Source organism: Cyprinodon tularosa, unplaced genomic scaffold (genome assembly GCF_016077235.1).
Source record: "Cyprinodon tularosa strain WSP-4 unplaced genomic scaffold, ASM1607723v1 ctg54, whole genome shotgun sequence".
Taxonomy (NCBI): domain Eukaryota; kingdom Metazoa; phylum Chordata; class Actinopteri; order Cyprinodontiformes; family Cyprinodontidae; genus Cyprinodon; species Cyprinodon tularosa.
The window spans coordinates 725873-742884 of NW_024039274.1; the positions used below are offsets into that span (position 1 = coordinate 725873).

Consider the following 17012-nt stretch of genomic DNA (forward strand, 5'->3'; position numbering starts at 1 on the left):
TAGATGACAGGCCGATTTTCGATGTCAATATCAGATCGGGACATCCCTGCTGAAAAGAGCAGTGATGTGTCACTAACCAGCACACTGCATGCATTAGTGATAGGACAGACGTGTTCTGGAATAGATAACATTTTGTTTCAGATCATAGACTTTTTTGCTGACTGAATTCCAGCTACCAAAACTTAAACCATTTAGACTAGGTATAAAGGAACAGAAAGAATATGACCAGGACACCATTTGACTGTATTAACACGGAATGATTTTAAAGGAATTGATTCCAGGCACTCAAAAGGGCCTAATATGATGAGTATTTTTTCAGTTTTAAAATGAAAGGAGTTAAATTACAGTTTGTCTCAAGTAAAAATCTTTACATCAGAACATGAGTCACCCCTTGGTTATCGCATACCTTTGCTAAGCATTTTGGACCAATCTCTAATGAAACCCCGCAATGATGATGGTGGGTAATGCTTACATACCAACAATAATGTAATTGCATTCATATTTTGATAAAATGTTGCCTAATAAAGACAGCCATGCTCATCTGCAGCAGGGAGCCTTCTGTGAATCTGCTGAGTGAATTGGTGTTTTACAGGAAGGGAATAATTGGCTCAGGGAGAGAGGGAGATCCAATGCAAGTATATTCCATCTTGACTGCTTTGGCTGAAAATACTAATTGGAAGTCTCTCCTTGGCTTGAAGGTAATGAAACCGCTGTTAGAGAAAAGTTCATTATTTATATCCACACGCAGCATAGTGAGAGCTGGGAGCACTCTTTGCTACTGTTTCTGTGTTTTCCTGCACTTCTCCTTTAAATCAGAAAACATGCTTATGGCCAAAAAAGGTTCACACAAACATCTTGAAAACACAAATTTACTGTAATGAATCAGACATTGGGGCTCATTTACAACTACAGCTCAGATGAACAGATCCCTTGTTTTGTTTCCCCGATTTAAAATCATTAAGGACTAGCTTGCATAAAAACAGGTCATCAGTGTGTTTTAGTGAAACAGACTCACCCATTTCTTGAAAGAAGTATCCATTCTTGGACATCCCAGATGGAGGCGCCTCTGCAAGAGCAGCACAGAAAAAAAAGCCATTATGGGAGGAAACCTGAGCAACAATAAAAGGCCCAGGACGTACCACCCTTTATTGTAATTATGTTGTACTTGATATAGAGTTGATATGGGGAATGGTTATAAATACAAACTGGCACAATTATTCTGTTTTTCTTTTTGCGGTTTTGGGCTTTTGTGTGCTTGGAAATGTTATGTTTATTTAGAATAACACCTGCCATCTATCAAGACTCAAATGTTCCCTTCAAATGTTCTTGAGCCAAAGTTTGATTTTTTGTGATAGCTGTAGGTTTCTATTATTTTCCATTCAATGACAGGGCTGCAACAAACAACTATGTTTGTTATTAGTTAATCAACTTTCATTAGAATTGACAGAGAAGATCACAAAGATTTTTTTTTTTTTTAGAAAATTAAATTTGATTCCCTTGACGACCTCCGAGTGGGACGTGAATGGAACACCTCCTGAGGGAGGCATCCAGGGAACATCCAAAAAGATTATGAGCCATGTCCGCTGTCTCCTATCAATGTGGAGAAGCAGCTCTAATCAGAGCCTCTCCCAAACATCCATGTTGGAGAGAATAAATGCTCTCTCCAACATGCACCAGGAACAAGTCTGAACTAATGCCAACAATACAGATCAAAGTCTTGCTCCACTTCTACAGAAATATGATAGCCTCTAGTAAAGGACTTCAGGCTCTGTACTCCTGAAGAAACCCCCACAGGGGACGATGAAGGATAAGGTCAAATGCTTCTTTCAGGTCCACAAAATGAATGTTGGGCAAACTCCCGTAGTTCCGTAGTTGGAACACACCCTTCAGTCCCCCTTCTTATGCAGGGGAACCAACACTCCAGTCTGCCAACTCGGGGGAACTGTACCAGACCTCCACGCGACAATATCCAGAATTCTAAGGCAGATCTCATCCCTCCCAGAAGCCTTGCCACCATGGAGTTTTTGACCAACTGGGTGATGAACAAATCCAGCCCCATGCACCCCGTGTCCTCTTCCACCACGGAGGGCATGTCAGATTGAGGAGATCCTCAAAGTATTCCTTCCACCATCCAACAATATCCTCTTTAAAGGTCAGCAGCTCTCCACTTCCATGGCAAATAGTGTTAGCAATGTACCGTTTTCCCTGTGGAGGTGCCGGATGGTTTGCCAGAATTACTTCAAAGCCAGCCGATAGTCTTGGTGATATAGATAATCATGGACAAGGTTTCCTCTAAGCTGCACAATTGCACAATGCTTGTACATTCCCAGCTCACAAAAAATAAAAATAAATTCTATGCAGTGCATAAAATGAAATCTCACATATACAGTAAATAATTTTTTTTCTGTATCATTTTGAATCCGTGTATCAATCTTTTTTTAACATTAAAACCAACAAGGAAAATACAAGAAACCACAGACAAAGAAGGGGAACATCTAAAACATGCAGAACTCAAACCCTTGATCTGACTTTAGACAAAACTGCTGCACACCAACATCTGCACATATGGTGACCAGTTTTCAAACCACTTAAGTTAGCATATTTGTTTTTCTAACAGTACCTGTGATAATGATTTTGACAAATATGGTTACAAAAAACTGTGCAAGCTGTAGTTTCGTTAAACTTTTACTCTGTTATATGGGAAGAGTTAAAATTGCCCAAAAGAAGTTTCACTATCTAAAAATAAATAATGGTAGAAGAAAAACATTAAATGAAAAACATTTTAAACCAGAGGCGCAAAACAAAATTGTCGAAATTAAAGAAAATGTTTTTTTGTTTTTTTTACTTGTTGAAGAACAGCCAGTACAGATGTTAAAAAGTGAACATTTTGTTGCATACTGCAGCCATATCCTTATCTCCACTGTAACAAACCCAGATAAAGTTTTTCTTGTTATAATAAATGTCAAAAGCATTTAAAAAGGAATAAGTACAATCTGAACACAAAGCACTCACACTGCCTCAGCTAAGGTCCTGGCTCTATGAAAATAGTCTGTGGTAATCCATAGAGAGATTTTCTTCCAGGCAGGCAATCATTTGCACTGGTACTATTTTCAAAATGGTGTTTATATCAGTTTGAAATTAAACCTATAATCTGGCAGAGCCTTTGATTAAAAATGCAGTGAAGTAATTTAGAGTGCAACATTTTGATTTCTTTTTTTTTCTAAATGTTACGGTTACTGATATGTACAGCATGAAGATTGCACAGCTAAGTCAAGGCAGAAAAAAAGCAGGGACATTTTGAAGGTTATAGAGACATTATGAGTTCATGCAGAATAAAGAAGGTAGTGGGAGGGGGCAGAGGGCTCAGAAATTACTGTTTTCTTCTTGAACATTGTGGCTATTTGTATACTAACATGTTTCAAACTCAAGCTTTACCAAAATGCCTTGCAGTTCAGTCAATATTCTGAACTATGAATTCACATTCATGTTGGAAAAATATATCTAGGCAATTTGATTTAGTTTATATTATAGCAGACGATATAAAATGCTAAAGGTGGCATCTTTTCTAATGTTGTCTGTTTTAAAATAGTTAAACCATTCTTGATGTCAATTTCTTCTCTCTCACACACAAAGAGGCATCATCTCCACTCCTTATGTAAATATTTAACATCTACACCTGTCAGGAAGAATAGAAAAAACAATAACTTGATGTAATAATTGAGTGTTTGTCATTTTATGGTTCTTAAAGAAAAATCCTAAAAGGCTAAAAAAGGCTAAAAGCTGGTCAATGTTTCACATAATTCTGAGATTGGCAATCTGGCACAAGTAAGGCCCCTCAACTGAGCAAGTCTCGTTAAGGTGTTAAAATGCCTCTAGAAAAACTGTTACGTTTAATTTAAGCCCATTTTTGGCTTCTGTATGTGCATTATTATCTTTATGTCAGGGGTCTTCAACATTTTCCAGGCCAAGGACCCACAGGCTCTATCTTACCAGATATCCTGGCTGTTTCTCTATGAAGTAACCTCTTAAAGAATTTATCTATGCTTGGGTACATGTGTGAAAATCAAAATAAAATGTAAAATTTGAGGAAAAGATTGTTTTTTTTAGCTAATATGCTGCAATGTTTTAAGAACAGTGGAATGATGGCTGCTCTTTTGTTTCAAAATAATGTTTATTCAGTATCATCGTACTGTAGGAATCTAATACCAGCCTGTGACGAGTGTCATGTTCTGTCAGAAAGTGCTGCAGTAATCTGCAGTAATGGGCAGAGCAGCATGTTATATTCCATATAATCCTTGTCAACATGTCAGACAATCTCAAAGGAATGGGTGGATGCAAAATTTAGAAGGAAATAACACTTCAAGTGTCATCCAGTCCTGTACTGCATACTGATAACATATTTGTCATATTTGTCAAGTAGAATGAACTCTACTGCCCTTAAACGCTCTGTGTTTGTTTTAATGGCTGAGTTACGAAAGCTGATGGAGACTGGTGAAGATATTTTATAACGATAAAGAAAGAGAAAAGCAAACTATGACTTGATCATTATAAACTGTGTTATTTTCAGCAATAATCATGTATTTTTCTGATGATACGCAGCCCTGGTACTGCAAGGAAAACCACAACGAAACCACCCAAATCTAAAGGACTCATTCCGTAAAAGTTTTTACACTTTCACTCATCAATACACAACTGGCGTTTTCATCTTTTTAACTGTGTCACAAACTTCTGAAATCCTCTTTGCTGGTAGAAAGTTTTACAGGAAGCTTGAACTAAAATCACGCACAGTGCCTCACGTCACAGCAGCTACATGTAAAAACAACAAACGCTGCAAGATTTGTGCTTCTGAATATTTCCTTTGGTCTAATTTTAAAGTCATTATTTTTAGACCATTCAACACTTTGTGATGTCCTCAGCTGAGAGCACATACAGCTGTAAGGGAACGGAGATATATATCATCTTTACTTTATCATCCATCCATACATACAGTAAATATTCAACAATATTCATGCTTTTCTTAAAGATATACTAAGCAACAACTAATGTCTGAAAATTAAAATGTAATTTGGTGAGTTTTAAAAGCTTTTGACATTCTTAGTTTTTCTGAAAATTATATATTTCATTAGTGAAGAGGTACACAGAAATTACTATAATATATGAGTGAAGAAGAAAAAAACAACTCCTGCAAGAAACACATCAGACGACCTCATGCAGAAAGATTTATGATAACATTTCAAGAAAGAGGAAGCTGCTGATATGCAGGCAGGAAGTCAAAACTGGTTAGCCTACTGCATGCATCTCTTCTTTTTTCACGGCATGGAGGGTGTGGGGAGTGTTAGAGAGAACCGATGACTCGAATAAAAGCTCTGAAGTTTGTTTTATCATTTAGAATAAAAAGAGAAAACGAAGCGGGAAGGGATGTTATTTCCTTTTTAGTAAATTTTTTTTCTTTTCCTTAGATTCTAGCAGGGATAGTTAAATAACTATATCAATCAAACATTGAAACTTAAATATTGACACATATGCAGTGTGTCAAGTACAAAAACATCAAAACACACCCAACCACTTTTGGTTTTGCAGCAGGCTGAGAAGTGATGCAGAAAACCGTTGGACTGAGAGAAACAGGGAAAGGAAATTTGACTCATCAAAACTTTCTCACCAAAATCTACACAAATATGAGGTCATTTTGATCTATTTTCAAAAGTGGGAAAAATATCATGAGAAATGCAAGTTGTTTATCAAAATACACGATCAAACTGACAATTTGATTGCCTTTGGTAGGGGAAAGTAAAGGTTAAGAATGGTAAGATTTCGTTTGTCAAATAACAGACTAAAAATTCTTACTTTTACTTCTTGCATCATACTTTTAGCTCTAAAAATATTATGTAAAGTAGTTATTACCTGGTATTTTACTTACTTCTAAAATTGTTTTGAATTTTTTTTTTTAGGGTAGACAAGAATTTTACTAGTTTGTAAGCATGACTCCTAGAGCACATATGAGGAGCAAACTTTTACATAATTTTTTTTTCCATGTTTTTTCCTCTGACAAATAACGTAGGAGTTATGACATGAAGTTATCTGTGTCTGTCTACAGTGTTAATCTGATAAACTGCCTGTGAGTCCGCCTTAATAACAGTCAGAAACAGAAACAGACCATCTTCGAAGCTGTTGCAGAAATGAAAGCCTCTCACAAAATGTAGAAATGTTTTTACTCTTGGAGGACTCAGAGCAGCAAGTTAGGGTAAAGAGAAAATGGTGTTCATAGTACAGTTTAATAATGTTTCTATAGGATCATTTTAAATATTGCTTGGAAATATTTGGAATTGTGCCTTGTGAAAGCATTTATATACCTTAAATTTATTTTAGATGTTGTGATATTACATCCCTAAACTTCAATGTAGTTATCAGGATTTTATATTAGAGACTGAGTGATGCATTGGCTGATATGCGCAGGCGTTTGCTGATTCATTAGTGCATTTAGCTGCCATGCCTTTAGATCTCTTACTGATGCTGTTCCCTCTATTTTCTATTGATTGTAGATGTTAAATGTTTCTTGTTGTTTTAACTGATACTTGTGTAACAAGAAAAGAAAGTAATACTAACCGGAAATATTGGGCCCAAAAACTGGCAGCATATATCAGTGATCCTCCCTCACTGATGTCATAATAGGCATTGACTTTACAAAAAACGTATCAGTCGATCTTTATTTCAAGTAGAGAGACTAATACATGGTTTTCAAAATTTTTAAAAATGTAAATCCTGAAAGGTTTATGTGTATTCAATTCATTTTTTGTATTAGTTTATCTATTTCAAATTGAGTCTACCAAAGTGCGTTTGTGTCAAATTGCATTTTACAGATCAAGGAAAGGAAAGGAAAGGCACATTTCTACTGCTGTGCACTGACTTTAGCAACATCTTTGTTGTTCAAAAGCAAGTCTTTATAATGGCTGAGGTTAAGGGAATGTGATCTGTAAAACTAATTAAAAGGAATGCAATTTCTAAGTCTTGAAAAAGAGAAGTTTGAAAAAATAAAATTTGAAAACAAAGATTGTAAAAGTTAATCGTGTGATCTTAGTAACCATGACAAGAATGCCCAGACACAATGAGAATAATCAGTTTGTCTTCTAATGAAAGACAAGAAACAAAGAAACTGCGGAAGTTCAGGGAGTAATGGAGTTGGGGATGTTTGGAAAAAAAAAAAAAAAAGTTTTTTTGACCATCCTTTTTTTTCTACGATTTGTTTCAAGATTGCTTTTTTTTCTTCCAATGTTCTTCTTCCTGTGCTCTTTGCTGGCAACAATTTGCTTAATGCTAAAAAAAAGTAATTACTGTAACTTTTGCTGTAGATGTCACCCTATATTTAGATAGATGGGCCTTACATCAGAGCCACTTACTTATTACCTACAAACTTTATTTTTAGCTGTATCCATGTTTACAGACCAGGGCAGCATGGTGCTGTATTTTTTGTTTTTACAATAAAGTGTAGATAAATCAGCCAAGTAATCTAGCAATGCAGAGTCTCATTTCCATGACAAGGACGTGTGGACAGCCTGTCACTGTCTCATTCTGAAATCACTGCTGGTGAGTAAGCAGCACGTTTTTACTTTGACTTTGAGAGTGGTTTGTTAATTGATACTTCCCCAGCAATAGTGGTTTAGATGGGAAGAAAATAACGTGTTCCAAATTTGCTGCAAATGGAAAAGTAGACAATTAAAATGGACAATTCAAAGACAAATGGACAGAACAATTTGTATTCATTCTCTCGCCAACCAGCAGAAGACTGATGTACTTAATTCACCAGGAGCTCACACCTAATTATAGTGATAAAGGTTTCCAATTTGAAATGGCGTTATGAAAGCGTGCACAGGCATTTTGTAGAGAGATTTCCTATAAAATGACAAGTTCAGAAAAACAAAAATAAATGCACTTGATAACCTTATCAAGCTGCAAGAAGGATTCATGTGAAATCATTGACAACAAAAAGCCACATAGTGCTCACTTTAACTGGCTTGGAATGTAAAACAGTTTTTCGATTCATTTTGATTCTTGAGATCTGAGGGATGAATTTTTTATAAACCGAAAGGGACTTTTTCAAACTTAATTTTAACATGTTTTCTCTTTTATTGCTGAGATGCTGCATACTTCCACTCAATCAGCGTTTACAGAAAAGCAATTACATGGTTCACAAATTACCTCAGTACCAGAACTCAGTGCATGAAATGTGATGGTCCATGTTCTTAATTTGTAATAGTTGCAAGAGATAACCACAAAGTTAAGTACTGGGTCCCCTCTTATTCATCATCTGTTAATAATCTAGTATAAGGGTGTCAGATGCCAGTTTACATCTTATGCTGATGATACAGTTATTTATTTTGTGCATCAAGTCTCATTTCAGTTAAGAATTCACAAAGCTTTGACATGCTCCACAATTAATTATAGCTAAGGGTCTTTAGATAAAAGTAAAAATTGGTGCAGCTTCTTTTATTTATTTATTTTCTTTAAATCAAGAAGATAATTGAATATGGCCCCCTCACTGACAACTCTGGATAGAAGTGGTTCATGCATAAACATACCCTGGTGTCTTAACTGATAACTGACTTTTCATTTGGGGAGACTTGTTAAGAAATTTTTTTCTCTAATGTAGAAAAAAAAGGTTTGTGACTACAACAATTGTTAACTGAATGTGCGTGTGGGTGTGTGGGGTGTGAGTCGGGGTGTGTGGGTGTGTGTAAATTAAAGAGATGGTTTACATAAGAACCCTTATAGCTGTCTATCAAGCTGCTCTTATCTTCATCACTAATCATAAACCACTGATTGAAGACTGAGTTATACTTTCATGTTGGATATCCTGGATGCTCCAAGGAAGAGTCACTGGCTTATTTTTATATACAAGACATGTAACCTACTTTAAAAGAAAAGGATTGTTCTCTTTGTATGTTCTCCAGGATGTATGCAGTTCAGTGGGGACTCTAAGGTGGTCCTGAAACCCAACCCCGCTTTCATACTAAAAGTTATCAACCCAGCTCTGTCATGCTGCCATCTTGAGTTTATGGCTTCTACCAGCCTCCAATTTCCTCTCAGGAGCATGAACAACTGCAACCACTCTGTCCATTGCAAGCTCTAGTGATGTATGTGGAGAAAACATCTGTTTTCCACAAATCTTGGCAGATGTTTGTATCACAATCTTCACGACTTGAAGAGAAGCCCCTCACAAATCAACGTCTCTTACTTGGCTTTCAGTAGCAGCCATTCAAAATGGCCCTTCCAAGTCAAACGCCAGCCAAATGGCAGCCCACTTCACTCCAACTTCCAGCAGAATCCCCTTCAACTTCCAGCCACTGAAGTGACCCCCTCCTTCACCTGGGCGTGCATTTAACAGGTGCATTTCTTACTCTGACTCAACCCTTTCATTGAATTGCAGGGTCTGACCAGGACACAACACTTATCTTTGGATCTTAATGTCCACAAATCATGACAGAAAGAATATTTTAGTACAGAGATTATGATTTAAAAAGGAACTGTGGGGGACCAGCCAAGGGCCCATCAAGGAAAGTGGGGACATTTTGAATGGCTACTACTGTATAAGATTAAGGGCCTTTCACCCCCTGCAGGTTCATTCAACTCACACCTTCACTTGGTTTTATAGGTTGGATGTAAATCACACCCACACTAGGCCACACAGTTCTGGTTGCGGGATCTTCACCTTTATGATTGTGGTTCTGGAGTCCTCGAGCAAGCTTATCTGGCAACTATGGGATTCGCAATATCCCATAGTGAGATACCGAGACGAATGTTGAAAGACAAAATGTGAGGTGAGGTACATCACCAGATCACCCTACTTGCCAGGAGCAAGGAAGAGGCGCACTTAGATCACCAGCAGGATGTCCGGTTCTCATACTGGGAGAAAGTCCCTCCTCAAAAGGCAGATGGCACTTTTGTTGGCTGGTAAAGACTGTTAAGATGTTTTAAAGCTTCTGGAGACAGTGCTGGGGGGGCATGCCCCATAGTGAGATACCTCACTTAAGTTACAGAGAACTGTGGTTAATTCCTTAATCCAAAGTTCTTTACGCTTTCCATTCATGTGAATTTCTGTTGTTTTCAGTTCACTTGCCTGTACTGATATGGGCAGAAAGGATTGGATTCTGCCAACAGAGCACACAAACAATAAATACTGATAGGAGCATTTTTTTTTTAACATGCAGCTAAAGTACTCTCAACCCCCATTTTGAACGTTCTGTGAGTGCAGATTAAACACCATGAGCCCCTCTAATGTCACAAGCATGAGTTCCTGCTCCTTCTCTTTTCTCTTGCTTTTCATGCTCCTGTAGATTCCCTCCGATCCCATGTGGAAACGTTCCTGTTGTCAACTTTTGTCACTTTGAGGGTGCAACCAACCTGAAAGTAAACTGTCTCTTAATGGGCTATTTTTAAGAAAATCCCACCTCTTGAGAGTGTAATGTTATTTTTTCCTAGTGGAAGCAAGTAAAATTAGCAAAGCAGAGTTGTTAGGCAACGTATATCTCCTATCAATGTGCCATCTATCAGATTGACAGTATGTTGCTCTAATCCACCTAGTCACAGCTATCAACTGTCACTGTAATGAGTCTGACTTTTAGGTAGAAAAAAAATAATTATTGGCTGGTTTGGCTCAACAAATCAAATATTGGGATTCCTTCCGAACCTGGTTACTTCACCACTGCCTTTAAAGCAGGCTCTCGGTCTAGAGGATGATTTGATGACATCCTCTGAAGTCTGAAGGAGGCTGCACCCACAGACTAAGTTGCTTATTCACCCTGTCCACAGGTTGATAAAATAAAAGTGATTTATGTAACTTATTTAGTTACCAAATCATCTCATTGGGATCATTTGAGAAATGAAACACATGGTCCTGCTCACCACTTCCTGTCTTACAAATGTAGTTTTTTCTCTCTTGACCAAAGCTGGAACAAATATGGATATTAGATGATGACATCATCAAGTACCTTTAGGACAGCCAATAGTGACTTTCCTTGCCAGGGATTCGCTATAGTGGTGTTCATCTAAGTCGTGTGATTTAAACTGTGAAATAAACCTCAACAGAAGCCTAAGACTTACAAATCATTGTCATCTCTGTGCCTTTACAGCCAAAATCGTCATGGCTGGTGTTAGCCATGTCATCAAGAGGCTCTTTACTAAGCTGGAGGAGATACAAAAGTCTTCAGGCTTTCTAAGGAGTTGACAACGCCACTGTTTAAGCATCAGCTTGCGTCTAACAAGTGGTATCCTCAAAAATGTATTTTCTTCCTGTCCATCGCTTTGTAGAATGAGTATCTTCGATCAAAGCTTTTATGTCCGCCTTATCAGCTAAAGAGACTTGCTTTAGTCTGTATTCAGCTTCCATAGTTAAATGGTGTCGGGAGCAGTTGAGACGTTGCAGAGGGAGTTTCAGTGCATTGGCATTTCCATCGTTGGCGAAGAAGAAAGTCTGTTACTTTGGACAAAATTAAATATATTTTTAACATCTTTGGCACTTATGAAATTATTTTACTTTCTCAGTGTTGATTAATTCAAAGCAGCAATTACCTACGAGGAGGACCAAGACCATAAACATAAAACCAAGGCAACAACGGAGTGGGTTAGAACAAAAAAATTATTTTAACATGTTGCCTTTATTTAACCAGGAAAAATTCCTTTGAAATTTAAAAACCTCCATTTCTTCTTTAAACAGTTACACTATTTTATTAGACTGGTCAAAACACAGCCCAGGGTTAAATCCTACTGATGATCTGTAGCATAACTTAGATTTTTGTCAATAGAGATACTTCCCATTGATCCTAGCTGAAGAGGAAACAAATAAAGTAAAAATATATACTTTTTTTTCATCTTGAAAGCTTTTATAAAAACCTGTGAATAATTTTCTACTTATAAAACACAATCATTTGTGTTGATCCATTACAAATTATTTTGTCTCATAAATACATTAAGGTTTGAGGTTGCAATGTATTAAACTATGAAATGGTTGATGAATAAATGGCTTATTTCAGACAGAACAAGTTCAGGGTTAAAGTAACAATGAATATCTGTTCATGCTTTATGTAGCATCCAGTGAGTCTTCATTGAATTATTTAAAATATTGCTGGTTATAAAAAAAAAAAACATATCCTCTAGTAGGAGCTGCTCAATATATCATATTGCAATTTCAATACTTGGTCAATCACAATATGTCAAAAGCCAATCATGCACTTTCTGTAAATTTGTGATACATTTGGGCTGTTGGATCAGCCATTCCTACGCTCAATGCTCACACTGGATGTATATTTACAGCATTCAAGATGCATAATAAAAGTCATGCAGAATATAAAATTGAAAAATAAAGAGTCAGAAAATGTAGGACATAATTCTGTTATGGTAAAATAAGACCAAAAATCTAATCTATGGGGAGAAAAGGCGGCAAGAGAATTTTATAAATCTCCAGAAAATAATAAGGTTAAAGATCGCTAATTCTGAAAATTAAAGTTGATGCTCTGTAAAACTTGTCTACAATAAAGAATCTCCGCATCATTATCCTCAAATAACACCCAACCCCAGTCTCTGCCAGCATGAAACACAGAAAGGGGTTGTAGTGAAGAAACTACAGGGGGAAATGTGGACAGGAACTATATCTAATTGCTGCACCCCTACTCTTTCTTCCTCCACTGCAATTGGCTCAGTCTTTCAAAATGTAACTTCTGTTAAAACTACGCTCTGTAAGAACCCCACAGGTCTCAGCTGTCTGCATCACAACTAGGGATGGGAATCGAAAACCGGTTCCTGTTCAGAACCGGTTCCATTTTTTCCGATTCCATGGCATCGTTTGGCAGCTCGCTGAACGATTCTTTTTTCGATTCCCGCAGCACCAGAGCCTAGAGCGCCGTCTCCTGGGAGCACGACTTACGTCACGTTTTTTTACGTAAGTTACGTAAGTTACGTAAGTTACGCAAGTTGGGAGAACTATTCGAGGAGGAAGACAACGAGCTGCGGTCACTTTGTGAATCAAAGCCCCGTCTTTCCTTAGCCCAGAGGGTAGATCAGGAAATCCAGCTCTATAAAAGCTTGCCCTCCATCCCCTGCAGGGATAGCGCCACACTGTGGTGGTGGAACAAGCAAGATACAATGCCCTTGCTGTCTGGAATGGCTGAAAACTACCTCTGTGTGCAGGCTTCCTCCATCCCATCTGAGATGGTGTTCTCCACGGCTGGAGACACCATAAGCCCTGAAAGATCCCGTATCCTTCCAGAAAAAGCAGATATGCTCATCTTTCTGCAAAATAACTGTTAATTTTCCCTACTACTGTTTTATAATTAGTATTTTTTGTTATTTAAAATAGGTTATTATCCCATCATTTGTTATTAGACATTTTTGGTTATTAAGTTTGTTCTTGTATTCATTTTTCATTTAAACACGGATGTTACTCCAGTTTCACATTTCCTGTGGACATCTTGATCTTGTTGATTTTGTAAGATTGTGCAATAGTTAAGTAAACAAAGTTGATTCTGATAATCAAACTGTTTGTTCTCCTTTTTCCCCAAAATGGAATCGAAAAAAGAATCGATAAAGAATCGAATCGTTTCATAGAATCGAAAAGGGAATCGGAATCGTGAAAATCTTTTCAATTCCCAACCCTAATCACAACCAACCATATCTTAACCAAATCTCTTTAAAGAAAACACAAATACATTTAAATGAAGTATTGCAATCCATTTAAACTGAATAAAATGAAATAATCAGCAGATTACCCTATCGTTTGCCTCTTTAACCTTGAACCATCTTTTTGTCAACCAAAAAATAGTAACCTTAACAGGTAAAACTGAACTATGCCGTTGAAATAAAGAGAAAAAGATAACAAACAGAAAAACAGTTAAAAAAACAAAATTAAAAAAGCACTCAGATCATTAAGTACCTTTCAGCACGGTCAATAGTGACTTTCCTAGCCAGGGATTTGCTACAGTGATGGTCGTGTAAGTTGTGTGATTTAAACTGAAATAAATCTCAATAGGAGCCTGAGACCAACAAATCATAGTATTCTCTGTACCTTTGCAACTAATATTGTCATGGCTGGTGTTAGCCATGTCATCTGAGAGGTTAATTACTAAGGTGGAGCAGATACAGATCTTTTTTGGCTTTCGAAAGGCCAATTTATGCTTCTGACGCATAGCCTCTGCAACCATCAAATCTGTCTCTGTGCGCGACCACACCCCCCGCGCAGAGGTCCTGTAACCACTGCACCTCAAAAAAATGCTGACCATGCCTCGGACGGTCGCAAACGTGCACAGACCTCAAGCGGCAGTGCGCAGACAAAAAGCAGCTGTGATTGGTCCTTGGTATGCCTTTCTGGCTGTCTGTGTTGTCGTCCTGCTCGATTCGTTGCCAGGGCACGCCATTTTTAAAAACCGAGGAACAACTACAATGGACAACTATGACGAAAGGTTAATTGGTCTTTATTTCCAACTCCATTAACAGAACCTTATCCTCTTCGATGTCTAGCAACTCTAGATCCATTTCCGTTACCGTGATATCTTGCAGAAGCACCACTGTTGTTTTGGAAAAGCTGCCAAAGTTCTCATGACCATCCGCCAAGGTTATTGCGAGTTCTCAAAAAGGCTCCCCCTTGCACTTTAGCGAGAAACTGCTGTGAGTCCCTAGAAATTCCAGACCGACGTTGCAGAAGCATACCAGCAACACTGGTTCGCAACCAGACCCAAGTGACATTTGATGTGTGCGGTTGCTGAAGTATAATCTGCCATTAAGATGACAACAACACCAGTGTTGTAGAATCAGCTTGTGGCTAACATGGTATCCTCAGAAATTTTTGGTGGGAACTTTAAATAATCTATGTATTTTGCAAGTGTTCAGAACATGTAAACCTTCAGTAAGTCTTTATTTGTTTTATATCAAGATGTCAGTAAATCAGGACATTCTGATTGTTTGGATCATCAAAAAAAATCTGTTAAATGTGTTTTTTGGAAATTTTTAAATTTTGAAAAAAAAAAGAAAAAAAAAAGAGAGATTTTAATGACAATCTTCCTGGGAGTACATGGGAGACAGACGTTTGAGCCCTCGCAAGAGAAGAACCCTGAAATTCACTGAAGAGGTGAGGCAGAGTCTCTTAAGTGAAGAGGGTAAGAGATTAAAAGGTGAGCCTGCTGTGTTTGTAGGGGAATCTACATGGGTTGGGCCAGCAAAGAGCAGAAGTTTTGGCCCTTTTGTCAGTTAATTGTGCCTCCAGGCTCTCCTGGCACTCCTTCAGTGGAGCTGTGGTCGTTGAGAAAGCCCAGGCGGAGAGGGAATTCCTTCCGCTTCTCAGCTGTGGGCCACTCTGTTTCTTCATAGACACATTTTAAGGAGCAGGCTCACATTTGGCCTTTATTAGGCTTGAGCAGCAAAAGCCCTTAAAGGCCCATTGTATTTCTAATGTTTCTTATTACTCTCCCTTAAACTAAAGTGGCTATCTGGAGGCCTAAACATATATGAAACCTCACCAAAAGCTCTTTTGGTGCATCAAAGCACGAGGAGGCAGCCAAGCCTCAAAAACTTAAATAGGAGTTTTAAACAGACCCCCACACAAGCCAGAGCGGTACAAGTTCTTTTGTGTTCTCACATACCAGCACCCAACACATGCACATGGTCAATTACTGCTATCAGGTAGAACAGGAAGTTATTTGCTTTTCTGGTGGATGTGGACCGTGTGGGGATGGTTTGGTGGTGAACATTTTTACCTCACTGTTTGCATACAGTTGGCTCTGAGTCACACTTTAATAGGCCAAGCAGGATAAACATAACCAATCATTGAAGGGGCCACCACTAGCTCACCACTCCTCCCTCAATACTTCATTGAGGGCTGAGTGGTGAGATAGTGGTCAGGGCATTGTGCTCGGAATCCAGAGGTTCTGAGTTCAAGCCCGACCCCCGCTGACTGCCACTCTCAGCCCCTGAGCAAGGCCCTAACCCCACACTGCTCCCCAGGCACCGTACAATGGTAATCCACACTTCCAAGGGGATGGGTTAAATACAGAGGTACATTTCTCCAATGTGAGATCAATAAAGTTAAATTAATTATAATGCATTATAAATTGAAGCATCCGTGTCCAAAAAATTCTTTCAAATGGATATCCTGTTGTGGCTTTATCAAATGCATTATAAATGTTGTGTACTTCCTCATGGATGAGTGTTTAACACAGGCATCCCCAATCTCGGTCCTCGAGGGCCGCTGTCCTGCAGGTTTTAGAGGTTTCCCTGCTTTAGCACAGCTGATTATAATGATTGCAGTAGACCAAACCCTGTTAATCAGCTTTCAATTAAAATCAGCTGTGCTGGAGCAAGGAAACCTCTAAAACCTGCAGGACAGGGGGCCTTGAGGACAGAGATTGGGGATGCCTGGTTTAACAGATTGCCGTTGTAAGTTGATGGCAGTTGTTTAGCCCAGGGTTCTCTAACCTTTACGATCCAAACAGCCATTTTTGACTTTAGTCCAGCTAATGAAATGTATTTAGAACTGCAAACAATGATATGTACATTATCATTCAATTCTCAAAGCTGCAATATTGGTATCGTAAGCAATATGAAAAGTTGTATCAACACATCCATAAATATAATCTTAAACCTTTAAGTTTATAAATCTGTCAGTTAAAACCTCAAATTACAGAATATTCATCAGTGCTTTTGTTAAGTATATCTTTAAGGGACGCACATTGGCAAGATTTCAGATATGATACGCATCACAATACATGTGTCACAAGACGATTTATCCCAATACACGAACAAAGATATATAGTGACTTTTATACTATTTTTAGCTGTGGAACATCTCCCCAGATCTTTTTGCTCTGCTATGGCTGGTGCAGAGCAGCTGAATAATAGACCCTTGGGTGGTGCAAGGCTAACTAGTGGCCGGAGGTTTAAGAGTTTAACAAAACTAAGACTATGAAACAGATGCTTACTTATAAATATTTTTTTACATTCAATATCCATTAGGCAGTATTCTTAATCAATATTTTA

At 38.0% G+C, this 17012-nt stretch overlaps 1 protein-coding gene across 5 annotated transcripts in view; it reads right to left on the reverse strand.

The window, feature by feature from the left end:
- Nucleotides 1–17012, reverse strand: part of slc4a11 (solute carrier family 4 member 11) — a 212185-nt gene that overhangs the window by 144187 nt on the left and 50986 nt on the right. For 4 of the 5 annotated variants that reach the window (XM_038304653.1, XM_038304656.1, XM_038304655.1 and 1 more), the window contains exon 2: nucleotides 1016–1066. The exons of the other annotated variant lie outside the window; for it this stretch is intronic. In XM_038304653.1, coding sequence (XP_038160581.1) covers nucleotides 1016–1066 — 51 coding nt within the window. The remainder of the gene's footprint in view (nucleotides 1–1015; nucleotides 1067–17012) is intronic. 5 annotated transcript variants of the gene reach the window in all.